General features: G+C 37.8%; 1 protein-coding gene across 1 annotated transcript in view; it reads right to left on the minus strand.

Moving 5' to 3' along the window:
• Positions 1 to 5,015: 5,015 nt before the first annotated feature.
• The window catches only part of LOC107568402 (low-density lipoprotein receptor-related protein 1-like), a 131,244-nt gene continuing 117,703 nt past the window's right edge, over positions 5,016 to 18,556 (minus strand). The window contains exons 61-83 of the mRNA XM_016254375.1: positions 18,017 to 18,142; positions 17,749 to 17,865; positions 16,611 to 16,717; positions 15,781 to 15,913; positions 15,552 to 15,674; positions 15,271 to 15,393; positions 15,047 to 15,178; positions 14,739 to 14,876; positions 14,511 to 14,630; positions 14,125 to 14,411; positions 13,865 to 14,043; positions 13,670 to 13,776; positions 13,446 to 13,565; positions 13,062 to 13,238; positions 12,812 to 12,952; positions 12,393 to 12,557; positions 12,133 to 12,294; positions 11,811 to 11,979; positions 11,563 to 11,664; positions 11,146 to 11,216; positions 10,903 to 10,996; positions 8,916 to 9,060; positions 5,016 to 6,635 (exon numbers count right to left, since the gene is read on the minus strand). Of these exons, the coding sequence (XP_016109861.1) occupies positions 6,498 to 6,635; positions 8,916 to 9,060; positions 10,903 to 10,996; positions 11,146 to 11,216; positions 11,563 to 11,664; positions 11,811 to 11,979; positions 12,133 to 12,294; positions 12,393 to 12,557; positions 12,812 to 12,952; positions 13,062 to 13,238; positions 13,446 to 13,565; positions 13,670 to 13,776; positions 13,865 to 14,043; positions 14,125 to 14,411; positions 14,511 to 14,630; positions 14,739 to 14,876; positions 15,047 to 15,178; positions 15,271 to 15,393; positions 15,552 to 15,674; positions 15,781 to 15,913; positions 16,611 to 16,717; positions 17,749 to 17,865; positions 18,017 to 18,142 (3,176 nt within the window). The 3' untranslated portion in view covers positions 5,016 to 6,497. The remainder of the gene's footprint in view (positions 6,636 to 8,915; positions 9,061 to 10,902; positions 10,997 to 11,145; positions 11,217 to 11,562; positions 11,665 to 11,810; positions 11,980 to 12,132; positions 12,295 to 12,392; positions 12,558 to 12,811; positions 12,953 to 13,061; positions 13,239 to 13,445; positions 13,566 to 13,669; positions 13,777 to 13,864; positions 14,044 to 14,124; positions 14,412 to 14,510; positions 14,631 to 14,738; positions 14,877 to 15,046; positions 15,179 to 15,270; positions 15,394 to 15,551; positions 15,675 to 15,780; positions 15,914 to 16,610; positions 16,718 to 17,748; positions 17,866 to 18,016; positions 18,143 to 18,556) is intronic.

The raw sequence follows: 18,556 nt of genomic DNA on the forward strand, positions 1-18,556 counted from the left end.
GCTCAAAGCCTAATCTCAAGAGGCCAAAGTGTCTTTACGAGACTCCTCAGCAACACCTCACTACCGGCTGGGTCACTCAACGAAATGAACTCCAGGACAGACAAATCCTATTTTTTAAGGTAAGCCGAGCACCTTTGATGAAGATCAGCCCAATGGATCCCGGTCTAAGATGGCTACGAGATCATCTGCCTTGTTTAAATCTGCAAGTTAAGTCCAACCAGATGCCGTCCACAAGCCTCTTACACACCTGTGCACCAATCCACAAACCATTTAAACCATTCCGCTGTTGAAATCTCAATCTAGCCTGAAGGTTATTGGCTTTGATAAGAGGGAACAGGGAATCTCCAAACATCAGTTCCTACAATTCAACAGTATACTACACAGGACCCCTGCTGAAGAAAGCGTCCACTTCATGGCCAAACAAACATATCGCTTCTCTCGCACCCTGAGAGCAATGTTTTTCCCACTCAACCTCTTTTTCTCCGAGACGGTTTCTCCGCTCTCTCTCTATTTCTATCTGACTCCCAGATGACAGCAGTCTGATCATTCACCCTCTTGTTGAACTGCTCTTGGGTGCTAGGCTGGCTTTATAGCAGTCATGGTTGAAAGGCTTTTATACACCGAGTGAGATAGCACTAAGGTGCAGTCATCAGGGGCTTAGGGGAGCGAGTGAGATGTGTCCATCAACAAGAACCGAATCAAATCCACACACACATACGCATTTGGGTGTTTGTTTGGTCCCCTTCTATACAAACTACGAGAGTATCCAAAAATATGCTTGCAAAAACCTTTCGAAGGATTTCTGTAAACAAAGCAGAGCCACAGAGAGCTCTCAGCATCGTGAGGATATAAAAACAAATAAAGCATCTCAGTTCAAACACTCCAGTGACTGTGTGTGTGTGTGTGTGTGTGTGCTTGAAAAAGAGTCCATTTGCTTACGTCACATTGCCCTCTGAGTTATTCTGAGATGACATACTCACTGACTGTGAATAGACTGATAGAAGGACATGATCAATGACATCTTTTAAAGTCTATGTGAATTGCCATTTACAAACAGGATATTGAAACAGGAGATTCAGCAAGAAAAAAATGTAGGTTTTTTCCCCTTGAGATCTGACTGGATCATGAAAAGTGGACATTACATGCAAGAATAGATATGGCCAAAGAAAGAGTTTGCTAAAACATTGCCTATGATAGCTATCTGGCCATTGATTAACGTTATGCAGTTAACTATTATTGCCAAAAAAAAACATTTTCATTATTTTGAAATACTGTAAAGCTGAGATAAAATAACATAAATATTGGGCCCTGTTTACACTGTCAGTTAAATGTGACCCAATTCCGATTTTTTTGCTCATGTGACACAGATCGGATCTGTTCTATGACAGTGTAAACAGGAATAAAACGCATGCATTCGGATATTTCGAGATCGGTTTCAGGCCTCATTCATATGGAAATAAATCGGATATAAATCAGATATGTGTCATGTAAACAGGCAGATCGGCTTTTCTGAGGCGTTGCGTTCTGTTCGTCATTAAAACTGCAACAATTTGGTACTTCTCCGCGGTTTAATGACGTCATATGCAGTGTTGGGCAGTAACTAGTTACTAGTAATTTAGTTACTGTAATAATATTACTTTTTGCAGTAACTAGTAGTATAAGATTTCAGTAATACTATTACAGTTACCATCCATAAAACAGCTTAGTTACTTAATTACTTTTGATGCCTCAACCCCGCTGCTTTAAAATCCAACAATCAAATAATTCCTAGATTTATTTTCATAACTTTCACGACTCACATGCATGTGATGTCCCCATTGCAGCAGGCAAGCTTGGAATATGGAAAAGCTTACATTCAGCAGATAGAAATATTGCATTATATTGATTTTTTCAGGAAAAAAGATGACCTGAACACTGTTGTGTAAATTGTGGCTTTACTTTACTCTGGCATTACATCCCACCCACATCCCTCTGATCAGCATGTGGTACATCACATTACTATAATCACAAATCTGTTTGGAAAAAAAAAAGTTTCTTACAAACTTATGTGATTTGATAAAATACATAATGAAATATAATCGTAAGGGAGAAATTACAATTAGCTTCAAGCTACACATGACAATTAATGAGATTAAAACAACACTTCTACTTGAATGTCACTATCAATCACTATTGAGTGTTTGTAATAACTTCTGACTGCGATCCAATGTGGATTTTGGTCAAATGATGAGGCAGAAATAGGCTATGTTTTTAGTAAGAATTTTATGTGGAAGATAGTTACAACTTCTGTGAGGCGTGAAGAAAAAGTAATGTAAGTGTAACTAATTACTGTTGCCAGAAAGTAATAAGTAAAGTAACAATATTACTTTTGAAAGGAGTAACTAGTAATGAGTAATATATTCTTTGAGTAACTAGCCCAACACTGTTCTGTGACCCGTGCTGGCAAAATGAGTGTAAATTAGCACGGGCTATTTTGAGTTACAGGCAACAACAAAAAAACAACAACAAAAAAAACACCTGCAATAATGCTCCAAGTAGTAATTAAACATCTAAAATGATCTTTATTTGTACATTTTCTGAGAGGATGACCTTTTCTCCGCTCGCTTCTCGCGCGAAGTGCTTGCACATAACGGCGCGCGATCCCATACAGATTTACAGTATTTCAGTATTCACGAAAACATATTCTGTTCTGTCTTAAGTGAACGCTTGGGGAACTGGTGGGGGAAAACATCTGATGTGTACCATTATTAGATCCGTGCATTACAGTATAGGACGTCTGTATAATTAATGTTAATCTAACAAGAAAAGAAAAGAGGGAATCACTCGCTGCAATTCATTGAACTGCTTTTGTAGTTTTAATAATCAATTTATTTGTAATGAACACACTTAAGTTATTTCTACATTTGATTATTTGTTTTTCGTACATGAATGCTTAGTTTAGATATAAAATTATAAAGGTAATGCATATTTGTTTCTTTCTAGGCTATTTGTTCTACTGTTTTTTTTTGCATCTGTTCTGATTTATAATAGCAAAGATAAAATAAAAAATAGCTGTATTGATTATTAATATAGTAAAAGCCAGGTGCAGTAGGAGATCTTAGAAAATGCTAACTTTAGCCTGATAGCACTGAAAGCAAAAGTCCCACCCTCCCTGCAATCGCCGTACAAAGCCACGCCCCCTGAACGCATTTACGCTCACAGACCAGAATACCAGAGACAACATTACTACAATAGGCTACATCAGAGGTTCCCAATTCCAGCCCATGTTCTGAAGTGAAGTAAACTTCAACGGATTTCCCCTGCTCAGGGAGTAGGGAGCAATGAACACTGTGTAGGGATCATATCAATCAGAAGTGGGAACACAGTTCATGCACATAGCTCACTTCTAACAAGCTGGCGTGAGGACTGGATTAACCCTGGGCTACATCATGTCATTCACGGGTAAGAAAACTTTAAATAGGACCCCTTTTACTACAATACCAGGAAGGAAGATCAGGTTGTTGATGTTTGTCTGCCATTCTCGCTCTGTCTGCACAGCGTGCGTGAATGCGCTGATGACGTTTCCTGTCTGCGCGAACAGGGTGCGCAGAGGTATGCTAATACATACGTTGACAGGCAGGTAGGAAAGCATATTAAAACGTTCGGACCGAGCGTTTTGATTGGACGAACATTTCTTGATCCTACGCCTTCCACAGAATATATAAATTCATTTAGACCACTTAACTTAATGATTGCTATCAGGATGTGAAGAGACTTTCAACCAGCATAACAAAAAATGTTTCTGAAGACAATCACCTATTGCACCTTTAATAATAAGAAAAGACGGAAGACTTCACTCTATCAACTTCAAACGGCTGTAGCTCAGTAATTTTTTGTCCGATTCCAACAAATCATAAATCATTTTGAAGGTCTTTTAATGGAGAATGTCATGTTTTTTTTTTTTAAATTGGCTAATTGTGAGGTCATTTTCTATGAGAAACCATTTAATGTGAAACTTTGCATATTGTGTTTATATTCTGGGTTCATCTGCTTGCCTGTACAACATATACATAATCAGTAAGGTGTTTACTGAATTTCGCGTTTTAATATATTACTAAATGCAATCTGCATAAAAATAACTGTCGGTCAGTGGGGCAAAGCTTCGTTTTGCTCTCCAGGTGGGCATTCCTATAAGGGTGTGACGTCACGTGAAAACTATCAATTAAACACTAACAAAATTTATATCTTCTTGGAGTTATTTCCAAGACTGAACTTTTTTATATTGTTGGATGTAAATCAAGCCATTTGGGAGGAAATGCAAAGCACAAGATGAATGTACCAAATTTTTAATGTTATTTGGTTGAAATAGACCAATGCAAGCAGCAGTTAACTGGATATTCTGTTGAAGTGGCAAATAAAAATATTTGAGACTCGACTTTGCCTTTATATGAATTTGATTAATACATTTTCCCCAGTGTACTGCAGTGAATACAGGTGAAATGGGGCAACTTTTGAATTTATTTCTTACTTTTTACACTGTATATTGTAGATTATTGTTATGGTAATTTAGTTCCCAGAGTTAAATCATCTGGGAATCATATTTTAGGGAATCTGTATTCACCCTGATCATATCTAGTACTAGGACAATAATTGTTTTAGATTCAGCATTTAAATGATGCATTTAGATTTAGCAGTATTTAAATAATGCATTCTGTATTTGCAGCTAATATTATTACATCTGAGACATAAACCTTACAAAATCTAACAAATTAACATTTCTTGTCCATCATTCCTGGAGACTCTGACCTTTGACTTATGGACTCCGTTGGGAAAACTGCTTCTAAACTGACCACTTATACCCATTACCAAGCTAGAGCAGAGCACCAATCCAGAATCCACTTCTATTTTTATGAACACATTTTTTATTTTTAATATGTGTTATTGTCTGTGATTCATGAAGATCTCCAGCTGGAAACAAAAGAAACGAACATCACACCATCTCTCCAAAAGAAGGGCTGAGCCACCATGCATTTCTACTATAAAAAGCAGTTTAATTATTTTGTATATATATATAAAAAAAAAAAAAATTAACCAACAAAACTACAGAAACTGTTGCAGGGTTGTGACACTAGTCATCTGTGACAGTAAAAGGCCACCGAGGGCCGTACTAAATTACATTTGATCGTAAACAGAGCAGACACTTTACGTTAAGTCCAGATGCTCGGATGAATACTGTTGACATGTATCTGTTGAGCCGACGCTAGTCTTTATGAGCTGTTGGATCCATGCATTAGCCTACGGGTTACCTCCATTAGAAGCAGTGGACGTTCGGCCGCAAGCAGGGTTGGCCGAGTCTCTCTACTGGTCAGGCAGATGAGAATGATGGGAAGAGTAGCAGCAAGGCAGTGAGTTATTACTGGATCCACACGAACCTCACAGGAATGCACTTACACTGAGCATAAAGTCCATAAGACAAACTAGTGAACTAAAAGTGACATACAGCTTCCACTGAAGTGGTATGGAGCGGTTCTGTCGAATCCACACCGACCGAGAGCAGACGACAATCATCTGCGTGTTTCTCCTGGCTGTTTCCGGCGTACTGGAAGACATGGCGTCAGATGAGGCCCACATCCTTTGGACGTACCGCTTGCGTACATACCAAGGCCACTGATACCCTGGAAACAGTTCTGGAATGACCTTACATTTACCATCCGTTTGGATTCACTCAATCGTTCATTCAATCCACATCTTTTCATCCGTTAAAAAAACAAAGCTAAAACAAAGACAGTTATTATACTGCTATTCGTACGGGTGTCTGCTTGTATTCCTGGGTATATTTGTCAAGACACTTTGTTAATTGTTTATGTAAATATATATAAAATCAATCTGTGCAAGGAGTATGACAATCATCGTAAGCGTTGTTCTCTGAGATAACAGTATAGAAATAAAAGCGATGCTGACTCGTCCACGTCTCGCAACACTCACGCACGCATATTCGTTCTCAGCCATCTGAAATCACACACGGGCCGAGTCAGCATCAGTATCATTCAGTCGGCCGTGCCCCCCTCCCTTACATTTCATTAGCAACACTTGGCAATTTTGCTTTTCCTAAAAGAAACATTGATCTCTATACAATTCATACAAAAATAAACTTAAAACCAAAAAAAAAAAAAAAAACTGATTTCCCATATTGTTGTTGGCATCTTGTTGAGCACAGAGGTAGTGGCTAAATGGAGGGGAAGGGTGAGAAATTAGGTATGCAAACGTCTAAAAAAGAAAAAAAAAAACTGGAAAAGGAAAGAAAAAATATATGTATAGAAAATGCTTTCTTTTGTTGACCAGAAGGATTTCTCGAAGAATAAAATATAATACTGCGATCACATACAAAAGTGTCCTTAATTTTTGTCTTTTTTTTTTTTTTTTTTTTACATTTTGTACAGTGTTCCTGCTCTTGTTGCTTTTCCTTTGACATGTAAAGGCATAACGGTCTGCGTGAGGGCAGGCATCCGGCCGTGACTCTACGCCAGCGGGTCTCCCATGTCGTCGTCTCCTGCAGACAGCAGCTCTTTCTTCTCGTCTGTGCTGGCCAGAGAGTTACGGCTGTTATGGGCGCCCAAGTAGAGTGTGGCGTAGACGGGGTTGGTGAAGTTTGTGGGCTGCAAGAGAGACACAGATGCAGATAAGCTGATGATTACTTTTATAGCCCATAGAAGATTAATGGCCTATATTACATTTTCAAACTATTTTAATGACATATATTAAAAATAATAAACTAAAAACTAAGTGAATTTATGCAATACCAACATTATACAGTAGGGATGCACAATATTATTGGACCAACATCGGAATCTGCCGATAATGGCTTTAAATGTAAATATCGGCATCAGCCCGATATGAAAAATTATGCCTATATGTCTTGCCGATAAGAGGAATACATTAACTCGCATGTGCTCAGGGTGTGCTAGCGATTAGATCACGTCAGCATTGTGGCTCATTCTTGAAGCAAAGTTTCGCCTGAATGGTGATTAGATTAACTACTTTGGATCACTGCATTTAATCTGTGAAAGCACGTACAGAATGAGGCCTTCGGTGTATGATAGAGTAAACAGTAATAGCATGTGCAGTGGCAGTAGCGGCAGCCTCCCTAAGTCCTAATGCCCGCTCGTTAAGGAGTTTTAATTCCGTAGGGGGTGCTGTTGGCCTACTTCTAATAAAATGAAAGCAAAATACACAAATAATATTTAGACTTCTGATTAAATAAAGCGGTAATTGATGCCATAAAATCATGAGTATGTTTTGATTTAAAAGTCAGAAACTTACATGGGGGAAAAAAAAAAATTTCACAAACATGACACTTAAATTAAATAATTTTATATATACGTTCATTAATGTGTAATATGTTATATTTTTAAAACAAATTATGAGCTTTTTGAAAGATTTTCAGAATTTGTACAACTCTTTTGCTTTAGATTATTTACAAATGTTAAATCATAAAATAAAATGCAGTTATTAATATATAGTTTATTTATAGCTATTTTCAAATCTTCAATGTACTGTCATTATAAAATAACTTTATTATTGTTTATTTAATTCTAACAAATAAGTTCTTGTTAAAAACTAACCAAAATTAAAAATAATTATATATCGGTATCGGCATCGGCTATCAGCCAAAATGAGTTGAAAATTATCAGCATATCGGCAAAAATCCAACACCGTGCATCCCTAATATACAGTATGAAAAATGGATATTCAAGACAAACGTTTAGACTGAAAAAGTGAAATAAAAGTTAAATAATGTCTCCAACCAAACTAATATTTAAATAAAATATATATAATTATTTATTAGGCCCTATTTAAAATTGTTAAATATTTTCTTTTACCAAACTAATAATTAAAAAGTTTAATATATGATCATATATTTATTTTATAAAATAGAAAAATATTTTAAAAACTATTTAAATTATTATTTTAATTTCAATAGATTATGATTGTATTTAAATATTGTATTTAAAGTTTTGGTTGAAATATATACATTTTTTCACACACCCACACTGATATATATAAATCAATCACGAATAATAACTAAATACAATAATAACAATAAAAAATTATATATAATTGAATCTAAAATAACATTAACAAAATATATATGATATAAAATATAATTGTGTAATATTGTCATTTTGATTTTAATGATATTAGACAATAATTATAAACTATAAATATATAAAACTATTTTATGCATTTCATATATTATATACATTTATTTATGTTTTAACACCACATCAGCAACAATGTCTATATTCATGGCAACATTAACAGTCTTATTTCAATATATAATTTACAGTAATATAACATTTTCTTAAGACACACTCACTATACAAAAACATACAAATAACAAAAATAGTGCTGATAAAAAAAAATCACATAGAATCTTTCAATTTAATAAATAATAAAATGCTTTTTCCCCCCCCAGGAGAGACCTTTTTAAAAATGTCTTTTAATTTATTTTCTGAATAAAAACATTGTCTAATTTCATTTAAAATTGGACATTCTATTAAAATAAGTTTTACACTCAAAAGATTCTTACATAAGTCACAAACTGGTTTCTCCAGTCTTGTATATGCGTCTTGTATATACAACCTGGTCATATCTATTTTCAAAACAGTTAATTTACTACTGGATTCACCTCATATAGTTTGTTGTACATGCATTCATTCCATTCACCATTCATATATTATACAAAACATAAAATTATTTTATACTTTAATATTAAACATTTTAGCACAAAGAACATTTCAGCTGAAACTAATGATTAAAAAATATACACTTTAAAATATACAATTATAATAAATAATATTCAAAAAATCTAAATGACAAAAATATAGTACGCAAGACCCCTAACCAGGGGGTTGGAGAATAACAAAGGTGCCAACCTTATCTGGATCCAGAGCGAACTCAGAGTCCAGCAGCTCCCCTGCGTCATCGTCAGGCTCTCCTTCGTAAATCTTGTACGCCGGGTTCCCGATCTCAACGTTCATGGCTCCGTTGGTCATCCTCTGGTGCTGGAATCCTTTAGCGCTGCGGACACAAACACCAGTAAGCAGTTACATCTTTGTCCAAGCTTCTACGCAACACACCTCTGCAGGCCGAGCCAAGGCACAGGAATTTACACTCACACACACAAAGTAGCCTATATCCAAGCAACTCACAAACACAGACACACAGCTACATCCACCAGGGTCTCTCCTGTCGTATAAACACAAGTGCAAGGAGCCATGATACTTTGAGGAACCATCCATGTGCTTTCAGGTGGAGACTGCCAGCCAGAGTGAGCAACTCTGCAGGGTCTTAGAGAAAGCTGGATATCCACAAGACATGGTCCACTACGGTCAATGAGGTGCCAAACACTTAAAGCACAGCGACACTGCTCTCACGGACATATAAAACGGACACACGTCTACAGGATGGTGCGAGGAGGAGGGAGAGGGACAGGACGCAGCCCAGCGCTACGTCTTGCACCAACCAGTTGATCTATTTTAGCTGTCGTCAATAGATCCCTGTGTTGAAACTGGTAAAAACCACAGGAATACCACAGTAACAGCACAGGATCAGGCAGGAGAAGCAGGGAGAAAGAGAGGTAGAGTATGATGATGGGGAGGAAGAGAGGAGAGGATGGACTAGAATGGGACCCTGCTGTTATAGAGTCAGAGTTACCGCGAACATCTGGAGCTGGGCTTGCCCCGCCTCACAGACCTGAGAGACAGAAAGATGCAGTTTAACCACAGAGACAGAAAGTGAGAGAGCTGGAAATTGAGTTTAGTGTTAAATTAAAGAGGAATGTGCAGGAATTAATGCTCTAAAGCAGGGGTCTTCAACAGGGTACTGAAGTGGGTCTGCTAATTATTGTATGAGCTTAAGGCCGGGACATTCCAAGCCGACTTCAACGAACTAGCAGCGACGAAAGCCGATGGTGTTGTCACCTTGTGTCGGCAGCGTCTGGACCACAAAGCTGCGCTTGAACACACTGCACAGACTACAGCCGATTGCAAACTAACACATGCGTTCTCTGCGCCTGCGTCAGAGGAACTGACTGTCTATATCAGCAGCTATCAATTGTATATATTCCTCATTCAAAAGGAAAAACCGAAACAAGTATATACGAGATATACGTCGATATACTAAACGTAAACAAAAAAGCTCTTTCTTGATAAACTATCTTCATTTTAAGCGGCTCATGTTTTTGTGAAAATATTTGCACATTGGAATGCTTTGGTAAGATCACGTAATATTAGAACAGCCTTCTGTCTGTGCTGCCTTTATTTATTTGCTCATTTTCATCACTTTCGCTTTAATTTGCGGGCACGGACTCGTTCGCTAAACTGAACATCCAATCAGAGTTCTCACTCTCGCTGACGGCCCCGACGTTGATTCAACATGTTGAATCGGGCTCACCAACTTTAGACTAAATTTAGACTAAATCCCGGCCTTAATATGTATTCAACAAAAATCTGTTTTATAACATGATAATTAAAATCAATGTAGAATTACAATTATAAAATAATAAAAAACAATTATATAATTACATGTAAAATATTTCCTTTAACCAAACAAATATTTAAAAATGTATAATATAATCATACCCTTATCATACAAAATAATTATGTACAATTATACAAAATAATTATGTACAATTATTTCCTTCAGCCAAACAAATATAGTATAATATATAATCATGTAATTATTATATAAGGTCTATCACCAAAACTAAGGCCCTCGAACTGAAAAAGTCAAAGATCCCTGCTCTACAGCAAAATGAAGACGACGACAGGAAAAAAGTCTGATCATTACACAAAATAATTTTGGCTAAAACTATAGCCTCTGAGTTCCTTTGTGCACACTGAAATTGTTATATGTACTTACCCACGCATTCTCTTCTTGTACCACAAGATGGCACCAACCACTAACAGTGCAAGTAAGAGCAGTAACACCACTGGGATGACGACTGATGGAGTACCTACACAAAGAAGAAACATGCATCATTATTATACTATTGCACAGATTTCTTCATAGCAACAGGCATACAAAAAAAACTTTTCCAATGCAAAGCTTCTTTTTGTTTACCTTGCCAAACTAAATGAGATGTAAAGAAATGCTGGCACTTACTTCCAGAGTCTGAGTTTTGAACAGGGGCGACATTGAGCTCACAGCGGAAACCTGACCAGCCTGTGTGACACCTACATAACACACACACACACACACACACACACACACACTTTACATTACTGGCAATCCTTATACAGAATCATGTTATTATAGGTTTTTAAGATCATGCTATAGACAAGTTTGTCAGCTATCTCAAGTACAGAATTCAGAATTCAATTTATTTACAGATTATCTTTTATCTGGGGTACCACAAGGTTCAGTATTAGGCCTATTTTTGTTTTCTATTTTCTATATTCTATTTGCAGTTTAATTGTGCATTTTATGTGGATTTTATATGTTGGTGTTTTTTCTTTTTACCAACAAAACATTTGCAAGAACATAAAAGCAATTTCTTTTATACAGCTCTGTCCACTTTACCTGCACTGTGGCAGCATAGTATGAGGGTCTACAGAACACTGGCCCTCAATGCAGAAGTCATCACAGGTGTAGCACGTAGGCCCCTGGATGTCATTAGCGCATCTACACAGAAGAACATAAATTATCATAGCACCCACATAAATAGCACACAACTGATCCATATTTATACGACTCCTTATTTCAAACAAGCTAAGGCTTAATGTTGGAAGACTATGAAAGCCCAGTGAGTTGAATATGCTGGTACATACTTGCATGTTATCCCACTGCCTAGCACTTCACACTTGCCCGTGCCACAGTATTCACACTTGTTCAGCTCACATTGCGGACCAAAGTACGACTCAGAACACTGGCAATGTTTAGTGCCGTCCATCATCTCCATACAAGTACCTCCATTCTTACAGAAGTCCTCACAATGACCTGCACAGATTGATTCCCAGTACATATTTGACTTTGCTTCATTTCTTAGTAAGACTTCTGTTTGGATGCAAACACCTAATAAAAAAACATTAAGACAATGGAGATTTTAGAAAAGACTGAACCCTCTTTAAGGTGACAAGTAGTTAAACTCACTGTACTGGCACTGGTCACCCAAGAAGCCCTTTGGACAATGGCAGGTTGGCTGGTTGCCCTGGTTGACAGTGCAGTTGCCCCCATTCTGGCAGTAGTTGTTGCAAACATGAAGGTTACATTTGGGGCCAGTGAAGCTAGTCTGACAGCGGCAGGTAGGAGCACCTGAAGAGACGAAACAGAAAGTGTTGCTGATGTAGCTATAAAGATAAATGTGCAGAACCCTGGCCACAACGGCACAACGTGTCTGTGAGTGTGTGTACCTGTGCGTGACGGGGAGCAGGTTCCTCCGTTCTGACAGTAGTCTCTGCACTGGTTGATTTCACAGCGTTGTCCACTGTAACTGGTGGGGCAGCGACATTTGGGCTGGTTCCATGCGTTGAGGAAACAGCTGCCACCATTCTGGCACTGAACATTACATGTAGGAGCTAAAGGAAAAATGTTAAAGATGACTGTCTGAATGAACATATCAAGTTTTATAATTTAATAATGTTGAGAAATGCCTAAGAAATTAATTTATGCTCATGAAGTATCAGAAAAAATATTTTATTTAATATGATAAATGCATTCAATCAAGCTCAAAATGTTTTTTTCCCTATATTTCAGTGTAATAAGTAGCTTCAGCATTGTTCTGGCTGTTGCATAATATGAATTAGGATATAGTGTGAAAGGAGGTTCTTACTGAAGGGGGACTGGGTCGCTGGTGGCACCTCTGTACAGGTACCGTTGTCAGGGATGTGGTCATTAGGGCAGGTGCACACTGGCCCACTGGGACTGAGTAAACACAACCATTCACACTTCTTCCTATCACATGGGTTAGTCACTGTAAAAAAAATACACATTTTAGATAGCAGAAAAAACACACACTCATATTCGCAGTCAGACCCTAAAAAATGTGTCCAAACCACAAACACTTTCACACAGAAACTCACTCTCAGGCTGTTTGTAGCGGTGATATAGGACTATGTCAGTTGCGTGGTTGATGCCAGTGGTCAGATTCTCCGCCTGACCTTTGCCAAACTTGTTAACCCGGAAGACAAAGTTATTGGTGTAGGTAACACCATAAATGTAATCCTCAAAGATATCAATGCTGAAGGGGTGGAGGAGGTCTGTAAGAAATTAAGAGAAGCTGATTAATGTTTAAAATATTACTGTTTTGTACAGTTTCTTTAACCATATAAATGGTAGCCTTTGTGAGTAATAAAAACAAACAAACATTTGAATGGTAGTGTATATTATATTGTAGCTAAATATACATGTTAGCAGATACAGTCAAGGATAAGCTTTAATCCCAGAGCATAATAGCATTACTGAACTGTTTTTGATGTTGGATACAGCCACTACAGGGTCAGAGCCATCCAAACGCACACTGCCAATCATAGAGAGCTTGACATCTGCCCAGTACAGACGCTCATTGAAGTAGTCCACTGCAAGACCTGTTTTAGAGAAGATGTATGCATTAACACATAGATTTGATTTGAAGACAGTGAACTAATTTCATGGATACAGATGGTTAAAAGCAGCATTACGCTGGTAAGACCTGTAGGCCATTGGATGTTCTCATGGACCAGGGTTTGTCTGAGTGTCCCATCCATGGCTGCCGTCTCAATCTTTGGATGATTCCCCCAATCAGTCCAGTACATGGTTCTGATATATGAAACAAAAATGATCTATTTGAAGCGATTGATTCTACTGTAGAATTAAGAAAACATACAGTACAGTATATGCTTCTTACCCTCTCTGAGGATCCACTACAATGGCATAAGGCTCATCAATCATGCCAGAAATCAGTGTCTTCCTGTGCTGGCCTGAAATCTGAGCAACCTCGATCACATCACGTCCCGAATCGGTCCAGTAGAGGTTACCAGCCACCCAGTCTACCGCGATTCCACGTGGCATCTTCAAACCTGGAATCTAAAGAGGAGACAGGGAAAATTCAGAAAAGGTATTGCAAAGCATGAAGCTTAATAATGAACACAGAATGTCTTGACTTACATCGAGGTTGGTGACACTGCCCTCGCTCTGCCTCGTGTTGCGGTGAGAGTTAGACATAGGACCTGACGGTGAGGATGGAGATGGCAGCTGGAAGCAGGAAATGCCAGACGTGTGCCAATTGGTCCAGAAAATGCGGTTGGTCTTGACGTGCAAGTCCATGGCATCGATGCGCACGTTGGCGTCGCCCTGGAATGTCTGCTCATAAACCCACTTGCGCATATCAAGATTTAGACTGCGGATCTCGTTATCATCCGCAATGTAGAGGACCTGTTTACTAATGTTTTGACCTGCAGATACACGCAAAAATGTTTTCCATAGGTGAATCCATTGGAGAGCATGCACAACTCTTAAGGCAAAGTGATTTAAAGAATAAAATCAGCACATACTGTCAGCCTTGCATGTGTTGTTAATCCTGGTGAAGTATTTGTGGCAGCTGCACTTGTAGGAGCCTTTGGTGTTGTTACATATGTGAGAACACATACCAAACTGCTTGCACTCATTCTTATCTAAAAAGAGAACACAACAATTTATCAAATGCTGATTTGCAGGTGGTGATAACCTTCACTGACATAAAAAGAAAGTCGTAAGCCTTTTTAAGATTGCAGACTAAGTACCTTCACAGGTGTTGTGTCCAACGTTCTGGAAACCCTGTTTGCAGGAGCAGAATGTGTCTGTGCCGTTGGAAATGCAGTGAGCCTCATCACCATCTCCACATAGAGATTTGTTACTCTTACAGTCATTCAGCATGGTGTCTACAAACACACAGACAGACACATGAAGTCAATTCAATCAGGATTTAAGAGCCCTTTCTAAATATCAAACTATAAAATCAAAGCGGATTTTATCCACAAAGATGGACACTGGCATTATGAGAAACTATTAAATGTAGATGTGGGATTCCATATAGATGGCAGCATCTTACCTGTCTTGCAGCCAATCTCATCTGATCCGTAATCTTCACAGTCATTAAAGAAGTTGCACCGCAGGTTGGCACTGATGCATTTGCCATTGCTGCACTTGAACTGGTCTTTATCGCATGTGGATGTGTGGTCTCCTATATAAACATGAACCATGTCGCACAGGTCATGAAAACACTCAGTGAGTCTGATATAAAATCATCGAGGCACGTCAGAGCAGAAGACTCACCACAGTTGGTCTCATCTGAATTGTCTCCGCAGTTGTCCACACCATCACAGCGCTTGCCACTCCTGAGACATACGCGATTATTCCGACAACGGAAATTTCTAGTGGGTGGGCACTGGAAGTTTCCTGAATTATAGAAAGGAAGAAATTTACAGTTTGAGCTTGCCATGGATTAATGTTATTTTTCTATTCATCACCAACAAAACATTGCAAATGAATTGTAAATATTTGTCATGGACGCTGATCATTTTTATTACAATTCAACTGTGTGTGTGAGTTCTTACTGCATTCCTCAGGGTTCTCATCGGAGTTATCTCCACAGTCATCCTCCCCGTCACACTTCCAGGACAGCGGCTTACACAGAGTGTTATTACACTGGAACTCATCATTGGGGCAGTGCCGTGCCACTGAAAGAGAGCAATAAAAAAGTGAGATACTTGCGATTGTATTTTAAAAAGGACATTTGACACATAAATAAGCCCATTTCAGAAAGAAGCAGACATGCATACTCACCAGAAATATCACAACTCGCTTCATCACTGCCATCAATACAGTCAGCATCAGCGTCACAGTGCCAGCGAAGTGGGATACAGTGACCATTCTTACACTGGAATTGATCCTCCTCACACTTCAGATCACAGCCATGCTGAGAGACACAATAATATATGTACTGAGTTTAATATGTAATATTACAATTAAGTGCTGAGTGCCACAAATGGACTTACTATATGTAATAACCACAAAAACCAACCAGCTAAAGAAACCTAAACTACATTTATATTTCTTAGCTCATATTTTAGTTGGAAGCAACAACTACAATTGTCTTAAATATAAATTCAGCTGTTTGCACTCTCATTCTGACGGCACCCATTCACTGAAGATGGTCTTTTCTATTGAAATTAGAAAATTGGTGAGCAATGTAGATTGGTGAGCAATGTGATGTAAAATGTAAATTTCTCCAAATCTGTTCTGATGAAGAAACAAAGTCATTTACATCTTGGCCTGAAGGTGTGTACATTTTCAGCAAATGTTAATTTTTGGGTGAACCATTCCTTTGAAATGCTTACCTTTGTAAAGAAATTAATATGCAGAATTTATTTTCGTCTACAAAAGGTTTTTTAAATCATGAGAAATAAAAATGTGTGAAGTGTGTTCAAACTAATGACAAAGTTTTCCATATAATTCAGGAAGAATAATTTGGTTCGCTAGGAAATTCATTTCAGGGAAAATGGAGGAACATTGCATTTAAGCACTGAATAAATGGTCCCTTGATAATTGCAGTTTATAGACTGGCTATACCCAATTTATATGAGATGGTGAAGCAGGCCAGTGAACTGCAGTACCTCATCAGATCCATCTGAACAGTCATGATCTCCATCACACTTCCACCTCCCAGCAATACAACGGCCGTTAGTGCAGGCAAACTCACTTTCAGAGCACTGACGTGGCACTGGTAGGGTGAGAGAGAGAGACATAAATGTTAATATTGAAGAAAAAAAAAACAGACAGCACAACAACTACAAGGAAAACAGGAGGAAAGAAAGGGACACATTTCAAGACAAGGTCTATAGGTCAGCTTAGAGAGCGAGAAAAATTACCAACACATTCAGGGTTCCCACATAATGATGATCAATTTTCAAAAGAAATGATTTTTTTTATATATATATATATATATATATATATATATATATGCAAAGATTTAAAAAAAGCTTTCACATTGTCATTATGGGGTATGGTTTGTAGAATTGGGTAAAATTATTAATTTAATCCATTTTGGAATGAAGCTGTAACATAAAATGTGGAAACCGTAAAGCCCTGTGAATACGTCCTAGATGCACTGGACTCTCCTGTCGGAGATTTGGTGTTCTGATTGGTCAGATCTCCTGTCAATCACACAGTACGATGATGACCATGGGAATCCTACAAATTAGTTCAGAATCATTATAAACACTTTCATTTTAAAGACAACAAAACCACAGTTAACAAAACAAACCCAAATCAAACTTTATTCAAGTTTCAAGATCTGAGCGTATAAACAGAAATGTTCACTGCTAGAAGCTTCACTATTTAATTTCGAGGAGGAAAATGAACTATATAATTTCTCCACCAGGGAGCAGAAGCAGCAATTGGCCACTTCTGTCATAAACACGCATGGAATCATGAGGAGATGAGAAGAGAGGAGAAGGAAAGGGAGCCAGGAATAGGTAGGTGGTTTGGAGGGAGGAGAGACCTACCTCTGAGTCAAGCCAATGGGTCAGTGTGAAATGAAGAATAGAGACAACATGATGTGAGATGCATCAGTGAGCAATGTGAGTGAGCCATGACATAGGAACAATACCCACAATGCCTCCCACAGACATACGTGATAGTCAAAAATAATAATAAACCACTAGATTCACTCCTATAACTGGCGTACATGCAGTCTCAGGTGTGTGAACAGGAAGCAGTAACGCTATGGTCATTGTCAGTTGAGATACATACCGCACTTCTCCTCATCTGAGTTATCGCCACAGTCATTGTCATAGTCACATTGCCAGCGGCCCGGCACGCAGCGGTTGTTCTTACAGCGGAATTGGTACGGCTCACATGTTCTCTCATCTACTTCAAGAAAATACGATGTAATTATTCACTTTTTTCAAATTAAACAAAATAAAGAGAATAAAATTAATCATTTGTATTCACTTCCACGACAAATCAACATTTTTTAATTAATAAAAGGTATAAATAGAGAAAATAAAGGCTGTCGCACCACACTCCTCTTTGGGTTCATCTGAGCCATCTCCACAATCGTCCTCTCCATCACATGTCCAACGGGACGGGATACAGCGGCCCGAGTCCTTACAGAGGAACTCATCCACACCGCACTTCATCTGAGCTGCAGAAAACACAAACAGCTTGAATTAGGACTGTCAGTCGATTAATCATTTGATTTATTTGGTTATTTTATGCTATATTATAATCTAAGGCTATTTTTGTATCAAGAACAAGATAAAATCAGTTAAAAATAGGTAAATAAACTATTAACAGACATAAGTAGTGCTGTTAAATCAATTAATTGCGATTAATTGCATTCAAAATAAGTTTGTGTTTACATAATGTGTGTGTACTGTGTATATTTATACGTATATATAAAGACACACACATACATGTATAGATTTAAGAAATATATATAATATATGTTTAATATAAATCATATGTAAATATGAATATAACTATGAATATAAACTTGTAAATATATAAATACATATATATATATATATATACACATATACACACACACACACACATA

Source organism: Sinocyclocheilus grahami, unplaced genomic scaffold (genome assembly GCF_001515645.1).
Source record: "Sinocyclocheilus grahami isolate Dianchi unplaced genomic scaffold, SAMN03320097.WGS_v1.1 scaffold1240.1, whole genome shotgun sequence".
NCBI classification, from domain to species: domain Eukaryota; kingdom Metazoa; phylum Chordata; class Actinopteri; order Cypriniformes; family Cyprinidae; genus Sinocyclocheilus; species Sinocyclocheilus grahami.